The 9,122-nt window shown below is 44.0% G+C and overlaps 1 protein-coding gene across 2 annotated transcripts in view; it reads right to left on the reverse strand.

Moving 5' to 3' along the window:
* Window positions 1-8,622, reverse strand: part of Brdt (bromodomain testis associated) — a 40,838-nt gene extending 32,216 nt beyond the window's left edge. For both annotated transcript variants that reach the window (XM_052199260.1, XM_052199259.1), the window contains exons 1-4: window positions 8,434-8,622; window positions 6,105-6,242; window positions 4,719-4,830; window positions 636-808 (exon numbers count right to left, since the gene is read on the reverse strand). In XM_052199260.1, the coding sequence (XP_052055220.1) occupies window positions 636-808; window positions 4,719-4,830; window positions 6,105-6,242; window positions 8,434-8,622 (612 nt within the window). The remainder of the gene's footprint in view (window positions 1-635; window positions 809-4,718; window positions 4,831-6,104; window positions 6,243-8,433) is intronic.
* Window positions 8,623-9,122: the final 500 nt, after the last annotated feature.

The raw sequence follows: 9,122 nt of genomic DNA on the forward strand, positions 1-9,122 counted from the left end.
CTTTATTTCTCTATCTCTTCTTTTCTCTTCCATGTGGTCATGGTCATCCCTCATCTCTCTATCTTCTCTTCCTGCTTTTTTCATTTTACCCTTTTAATAATAAAGCATAAAACTATAAACTGTCTCTCATTAAACCCTCCGCGTAAGAGCCTGGAGCAAGCCTCAGCGTTTCCAGCCGCCACGGGAAAGAATCTAAGCCAGCCTCCTCTCAGCCTGCGGACCCACCTTGCTGCTAAGCAGCTTCACCCATAACAGGTGCCGGCTCCGCCCGCCAGGCGAAATAATCTCCGAAATAATCTCCGCTAGCCATGCAGCTCCCTGTCCTATGGACCTTCGGGGCCCAGCACTCCTTATCGCGGTTTGGTCCTGTGGTTTTTCCTATCCCCTTAGGCTCTGTGTGTCAGAGCTCTGATATGCGGGACCTGCCGGCCGCTGTTGTCCCCCCACCCCCTTCTCCTTTTTTTCCCCCACAAAATCAGGCATGGCCACACCTCTAGTTCCAGTGCTGTGAGGGAAGGAGCTGGAGGATTGGGACCGGCTGGCTGCCAGCCTCGCTACAGATTCAGTGGGAGGCCTTGTTTCTAGGAAAAGGCAGAACCTTTGCATAGGCTCGCACGCACACGCACAAAACTTACTTGGACCAGAGTCTGTGAGTCACAGGCGGGGGGAGCTTCTTGTGCCATGTTTAAGGGGGAGAGAGAGATGTCAGGAAACCCAGATGGAATCTCTTGCCGCTTAAAGATGTTCTCAGCTGATTTGGAGGGAATTTGTTCCTTAGCACAGGGAACTGCTATCTTTTGTTGGATATCTAGTGAAATGTGAACCAGAGTCAAATGCCTGATAAATATAAAACACCATAGTTTCATTTCCCATTCTAATCTAATTCAGTTGGGAAATAGGCCCAGTACACTAATGCTGACAACTTGGTCATAACACCCAAAAGAATTGGTCCAAGATGCTGAATCCCTGAGACATAAAAAGTGCTTAAAGTTGAAAAACCTCAATATCAAAAGCTCTAAAATATAATTTTGGGAAAGTTAAATTTAAGCCAGGTGTGTTGAAGGCCAAAGAAAGCAAGTAACAATAAAATGTAAAGAATAACAACAACAACAAATAGCATATGGAATCCAGAAATAAATCTACCTAGCTACAGTCGTCTAATTCTAAACAGAGATACCAGAACACACACAGTACACAGAAGCACACACACACACACACACACACACACACACACACACACAGGTATCTTTTTTTATAACAATCTTTTTTAAAAACTTCTAAGAACTAACATGAATAATTCAGCTATAAGTGGAGAGATGAACTGAAAAGCCACTTGTCAAGAATGGAAGTATGAGCAAATACCAGAAAAGGTGCTCAATAGCTAGTCATCAGGAAAACGCAAATCGGGCTGGAGTGGAGGGGCGGGGCTAAGGACACTGGCTGCTCTTGCATAGGACTTGAGCCTGGTTTCCAGCACACACACCGGGCAGCTCACGAGTCTGCAACTCGGGCAACTCTAGCTCTAGGAGGCCTAACCCTGCTTCTGGCCTCCCCTGGCGCAGTGTGCACACATGCGCTCAGGGACTGAAATGCAGACCTAAACATATACACATAAATAAAGTTACAGAAATGAACATCACAATTCCATTTTTAAAAGAGAGAGCTGGGCATGGTGATGCATGCCTGTCATCAGCTCTGAGCAAGGTCAAGGCAGGAGAATCAGAAGCTCAAGGGCAGCCATAGCTTCTATAAGGAATTACAGGCCAGCCTGCCGTCTATAAGATCTCATCGGAAAAGGAAAAGAAATAGGAAAGAAAAATTGCTTTGCCATTCTACCTTAATCCAGACAGAATGTCTGCCACCAGGAAAATGAGCAGAAGAGAGCAGAGGGGAGAAGAGCCCCGTGCTTACTACTGGAACACTAATTAGCAGGTCGACCCTCAAACCCACTCAAAGCCTCCTCACAAAGCCAAGAACAGACTGCCATGTTGCTGCGGGTTGCTGGGCAGGCCATTGATGTGAGAGCCACCAATAGCCACCAATACCCGGTTGGGGAGGAAATAACATAACGGGAGGGGACTGTGAGCACAGGCATCAGACAGTGTTTGCACAATCAACATGCTGGAAAAGTCTTACTGAGCATAGTTGTAATATGCCTTTAATCCCATCTAAAAAGGAGGCTGACACAGAGGAGCTAGCCTGGGCAACTTAATGAGACCCTGTCTTGATAGAAAAACCAAAAGGATTTGGGATATAGTTCTGTGATAGACACAGACTTTGCCTACCAAGACCTTAGCTTCGATCCTGACTCCTGGAACAAGAAAAAAATATATTAAATGCTTCTTAAAACAAACATTCAAGGGGCTGGAGAAGTAGCTTAGTGGTTAAGAGTATTTCCTGCTCTTCCAGGGGACTGGAGTTTGGGCTCCCAGCACCCATATCTGGCAGCTTACAACTGCTCACAACTTTAACTCTTCTGGCCTCTGCAGGTACCTGTATCTGCCACAATACATAAATAAATCTCAAAAAAAACAAAAAAGAAAGAAAGAAAGAAAGAAAGAAAGAAAGAAAGAAAAGAAAGGAAAAGAAAAAAGAAAAAAAGAAAGAAAGAAAAAGAGGAAGGAAAAAAATGATGACATACAAGAGCTGGCATGATGTTTTCTGCCCACAGGTCCAGTACTTAGAGAGTAGAGGTGAGAGAAACGGCCATTCTCTCTAACACTGAGTGTCAGTTTGAAGCCAGCCTGGGATATGACATCCGGCCTCAAAAATAGGAAGAGAGGGAAGGGCAGGAAATTTTTTTTTTAAATATGTAGGAGTTGGAACCATGGTTAGTGATTAAACCCGAGCGCCCAGGTTTGATTTCTACCACGTGCTGGCTCATAAACATCTGAACTCCATTTCCAGCAGATCTGGCGCCCTCTTCAGGTCTCCATAGGCATGCACACATGTGGTGCCTCAAAGTTTCTTTCTTGAAAAGTATCTTTTCAAAGAAAAGCTTGAAGCCTGATATGGCAGTCTCCTGAGAGGCTCTGCCAGAGCCTTACAAATACAGAGGCGGATGCTAGCAGACAACCATTGCTCTGTGTGGGGTCCCCAATGGAGGAGTTAAGAGAAAGGACTGAAGGAGCAGAAGGGACTCATAGGAAGAACAATATAACTATCCAGGCCCCCCAGAGCTCCCAGGGACTAAGCAACCAACCAAGGGTACACATGGCTCTGGCTGCATTTGTAGCAGAGGATTTCCTTGTCAGGCATCAATGGGAGGAGAGGTCCTTGGCCATATGAAGGCTGGATAGATGCCCCAGAGTAGGGGAATTGAGTGTGGGGAGGTGAGAGTGAGGTGGGTGGAGAAGCAGGGAGAAGGCTTTCTGGGAGGTGGAGGACCGGGAAAGGGGATAACATTTGAAATATAAATAAAAAATATATCCAACATAAAAAAGTGTCTTTTCAGTTCAAATATTATACAATTTATAGTTAAATGGCTGGAATACAGGAGATTATAGTGAATATCACGCACGACTGATTGAGAAAAGTCCCACAAGTGACATAACCCACTTTAAAATCTGTCAACAAAGAAAAGGTACTATTAATAAAAATGATGTCTAGAAAGACCCACTACAATCTCCTGTACCCCAGCCATTTGACTATAAATTGTATAATGTTTGCAAACACAAAAGATAAATATTTTTAGTGATACAAAATCAATCAACACTTGATGATGCTCTATAGTAACCTACTTGAATATTAAGATTACTTTTTTTTCTTTTTTTTGGGGGGGGGATTTGGTTTTTTCAAGACAGGGTTTCTCTGTATAGCCCTGGCTGTCCTGGAACTCACTCTGTAGACCAGGTTGGCCTTGAGCTCAGAAATCCGCCTGCCTCTGCCTCCTAGAGTGCTGGAATTACAGGCGTGCACCAACACAGCCCAGCTTTTTTTTTTTTTATTGTATGTATATGTGAGTACACTGCCTTCAGACACACCAGAAGCAGGCATCAGAACCCATTACAGATGGTTGTGAACCACCATGTGGGTGCTGGGAATTGAACTCAAGACCCCTGGAAGAGCAGTCAGTGCTCTTAACCGCTGAGCCATCTCTCCAGCCCCCAAGATTACTTTTATATGTCTTTGTGTAAATAACATGATCAGCTCTAAGAAGTATAGCCAGAGATGGTGGTGCAGGCTGGTAATCCTGGCCATTGAAGAGGTAGAAGGACTACACCTTGAAGGTCACCCTGGACAACTTAGAGAAACCCTACCTCAAAATATAAATTAAGAAAGGGGGTTATAACAGACAGCTTAGTCACAAAGTACTTTCAACTGAGAAATCAACCTTAGCCCCAATAACATTTCGTTCTCCGCTACAGTCCTTTTGGGTCCTTTTATTGACACAGCACACAGATACAAGAGTCACTGAGAACAGCAACAGCAGCTACAATCACCTGGGAGACAATTTGATGAATATCACCATGTGACTGGAAACATGGCTGCACACTTGCACAGCAGCCGCCCAGGTAGGTAAATAAGGTGGAGGAGGAAACTGTTTAAACGGGCAAACTGTTTCAAAAGAATTGGATATAAAAGGACTTCCACATGTCTATGTCTTTTGAAGGATTCTATTTATGTTTTATTTTAACACACACACACACACACACACACACACACACACACACACGTTCCACCAGAGTGTCAGTGTCAGTGCTGCACTCCGACCTTACCTCTCTTTCTCTCCTTACCACCCACAGCTTGCTCTTCTTGTGGCATCTGAGATAACTTCTGCATAAATAACTTCTCTAGAGCTTGGGCCATAACAACGATGTCATCTCCAGGCTAGAAAACATGTTGGAAGTATGCTAAGGATACACAGAGTGGCTGCTGCACCACATTGCTTTGTAGAATATGTCATAGCACTCTTCAGCAGGTCTTATCTTTTCTATTTAGAAAATAGTGTAGGAGGAAAGAATTTAAGTTCTAGCATCCAACCCCTCAACTTTAAAAACGGGTCAGAGTGGTTTTTCTGAATGATAAAGAAGTATAATCTGACCAACACAGCAATACAGACAGGAGCCCGAAGTTGGGATTTCTACCCTTGAATAGGCAGGCATTGCCAAGCACAGCTCTTGGCGTCTGAGGGAGTCACGGACCCTACACACTGAGTATGGTCTGGGTTTGAGATCTGCGTCCTGTAGTGTTGCCCTAGCCTTACTGTGCCCACCGCTAAGGAAAAGCAAAGCTACTACTAGGGAAATGTGAAAGCTGCAGTCTGACACTGAAACATTTCTACCGTGGACACCCTGGTAAGACTTCAGGGTCGGGATCAGTCCTCAGCACTGCAGAGCATCCGACTTAGGCTACAGCTAGAGTTTAACCAAGATTAACGTGTCAGCAGGCGCTCAGCCATGACTAAGACGTCAAGAGGACAGAGGCAATGGCACAATGGCCACAGAGAGCCAGCGCGCCAGTGTGTCTTTTCTTCTTGAGACAGTGTCTCACACTGTACCCAAGCTGTCCTCAAACTCACAAAATCCTCCTGTCTCAACCTCCTGGGCTACAGTCTGGCTTTGGTGTTTCATTTTTTCCTTTGGCCCATTTCAGGCAAAACTACAGCCAATGGGCTGAAAAACAAGTTGAGAAAATAGATTAATTATGAACATTATGAAATCCAATGAGAAATTTTTTCTTAAAATATGCAAATTAGGGCCAGTGAGAGGGCTCAGAATTGGTGAAAACACTTGCCATGTGAGCCCAATGACCTCTGTCTGGCCCCATAACCAACCACAGGAGAAGATGGACTCCTGATGCTATTCTCTGGCCTCTACACATGTTCACACGCTTAGAGAAAAATAGCTAAATATTACAAAACCAGTATATGTAATAAACATATGTAAGCTGAACATGATGAACATGCCTATAATTCAAGCACTCCAGAGGCTGGGGCAGGAAGATCTCAAGTTTGACTTCAGCACATGGAAATTATGTTTCAAACTGTCCCTCTCCCCTCCCCTTAAAAACAACACTGAAACACTTCTAATCAGGACCTGGACTCTGAAATCATACTTGTTACACACAACAGCAAAGAAGAGGCAGTGTGATAACTGCCATACCTTGTTGTATAAGTAGCAGTTTGAGAACATTGTGTTGAAGTCTTCTATGCATTCAGAAGCCTTCTCATAATACTTATTTTCCAACCGCTTCTTAATTGTATTTAAATCCATTGGGGTTTTTATGATGGTGTAATAGTCCTGTAGGTTTGAACAAGTTTTATTATTAGAATGAGGGTGTAGTTCCGAGGTAGAGAGCTCATAAAACATGCACAAGACCCTCCCCAGCACCACAATAAATTAATAATATATATTTAAAGCGGCCTGGAGATGTAGCTCAGTGGTATGCATACTCATTTAGTATGCTTTGAGGCACTGGGTTCAGTATAGTACCATTAAATGTAAAAAAGGAATTTGATACAACTATGGATTTAAACCATTTATAAACTGTACACTTCTAACTAAGGAGTTCAAACTATTTATTACCTTTGTCAATAGCCTGGAAGCCTGAACCTTTAGGAACAAAAGCCAAGGCTAGTTGTCACAGCATTACTTCTCAGAAGAAAGGAGAGGCTTCTAAAGATTACGAGGCAGGCGGTGCTGACAGGTTGCTTAGATCATAAAGGGCTCACCACTAAGCCTGGCCACCTGACTTACTCGGCACTGCAGGGCCCACATGGTGGAAAGAGAGAACAGACTCCCAAAAGCTGTCCCCCAATTCCCATGTTCCTGCCTTGGTATATCTGCATGCACACATTGGCAAAACAAGATTTTAAATTATTTTTGAAAAATACAAAATGAAGAGGATGATGAGGGGCAGTATTTATGGAACCTGACAGACTTGGGGGAAATCCCAGTTCTTTGACTTACTGACTGTGTCATAAATCATTCTGTTATTATATGATTAAAAACTCAAGTGAGACTTAAAGTTGAACGTGATGTGTGACACGAAAAGCCTTCATCAGAAGGCAGCCATGGCATGTTCTACAAGAAAACTTACACATTTCACCTTGAACTGTCAAAATGAGAATATCACATTCAGATCATTAGGTTTCATGTAGGAAGTAGGGGAAGGAGAGGCAGTCTTCAGAGGTTCTGAATAATCAAGTGTGTAATTATGTATATTTCACAATATTAATAAGTTAAACATCGTTTATGTATGAATGCTTTGCCTGCATGAAAGTCTGTGGAACAAATGCGTGCCTGGTGCCCACAGAGGCAGAGAGGGCACCAGATCCCCGACATTCCCACTGGGTCTCCATCAGCTCTCAGTGCATCTCTGGGACTGAGATACAGTGTAAGCCACCATTTGGGTGATGGGAATCGAATCCAGGTCCTCTGGGAGTGCACCGTTCTTCCTAACACTGAGCTGTCTCTACACTCCCAACTAATTTTTTCTTATAGATAGTTGTAAGATTTTTCTTTTTAAAATCGACGTGTAAAATACCCAAGCAGATAAACAATGAAGTTTAACAGACTGCGGACCAGGGAGATGGCTCGGTTGGTGAAAGTATGAGCTATACAAGCTTGATGGCTGAGCTGTGCCCCCTGGAACCATATAAAAGCCAGATGTGGTGGTACACATCTGTAATCTCAGTGCTCCCATGGAGAGGTGGGAGACACAGACAGCCTGCTGGCCTGCCTGGAGTGTGTGGGGTACAGCAGCAGACAGTAAGGTGGAAGGCCAGAACTGAGTCCTGAGAGTTGACTGCTGTCCTCTGACCTGCACACACATACCACAGCATGTGGGGAGTGTCTGCGCTTTTCAATGTGGCTTTTAAAATTTTAAATTGCTTCCTCTGGAGCTTAGCTCTGAGGGGAACTTAGCCTCTATTTCCCAGAATTATCTGATAAAGGCTTGAAAGGAGCATCTTCCAGATCCCCATCTCCCACCTCCCACAGAGACCATGCATGCTGGTAGCTCTGATACCTGCAGGTCCTGGAGCAGATTTGGCTTCTGCATCTTGGTGACAGTTCTCTCCCTTATTTCATCAAATGCTCATTCCTAATTAAGGTGCCTTATGAAAAAGCACACTAAGTCTCCACAGGTTATATCTTGAAAATGAGTTTTCTCCTTCTAGTCCACTACCATGTGGCTTCAGGGCTCCTTAGAAGGTTCCCCTTCTACCTAGATTCAAGCCCCTGAGATCTGAGCCAGTGATGGCTTAGTAGGGACAGTACTAACCCCATGGGCCTGACAACCTGAACTCAGTCTCTGGAACCCAGGGTGTAGGAAGAGAATTGCCCCTCCCCCAACCTGTCCTCTGACCTACACTAGTATGTTGAAATGTGCACACATGCATGTATGCACCCACACATACATACATGCACACACATACACACATTAAAAAAAAAAAGCTATTTTAAAATTAACATGTCGTAAAGTGCTTACCGGCAGCTTTAGTTTCACAGCATCCACAGGCTGTTGGAAAGGCCAGGAGAAACTGTGCTTCCAGAGAGCCTTCAGGACAACTCTCTGCAGGAACTGCAGCTGGTTCGTCAACCGCCCGCTTTTCTTAGTGTTTATGTACTCTGGTGGAGGGGGGTTGACAATAGCTGTCTGCCGACTTGGCAGAGACATTCTCAACCACTTCAGATCCTGGTATTTTAAAGCTGTCTATGAGGACATGTCCTGAAAAAATTTTTTTAAAATGAGTAATTTAAAATAGCTGTTTATAAGAGCCCAAAGGTTTTATTCAAGAAAAAAAAGTAACTATTGTTTTATTTTCTAGACAGGGTCTCACTGTTTCTGGGGCTGGCCTGGAGCTCACTATAGTAGTGTACCACCAAGCCTGGCTTTGGGATGCTGCTGTTGGGGGATGGGTCTCCCAGGCCTCCTGAGTATTAGGATTACAGGCACACATAATCCACATTAAGACACTGCACATTTTGTTTAAATGTTCATTTAGAAACATTTATAAATATTTGTTTAAATGTCCAGGCATGATGGTGCACACCTTCCTAGCACTCAGGAAGCAGAAACAAGCAGATCTCTGTAAATACAGGGCCAGCCTGGTCTATATAACGAGTTCCAGACCAACCAAGTCTACATAGTGAAAGCCTGTCTCAAAAACAAAAACA

This window comes from Apodemus sylvaticus, chromosome 11 (genome assembly GCF_947179515.1).
Source record: "Apodemus sylvaticus chromosome 11, mApoSyl1.1, whole genome shotgun sequence".
In the NCBI taxonomy this organism is placed as follows: Eukaryota; Metazoa; Chordata; class Mammalia; order Rodentia; family Muridae; genus Apodemus; species Apodemus sylvaticus.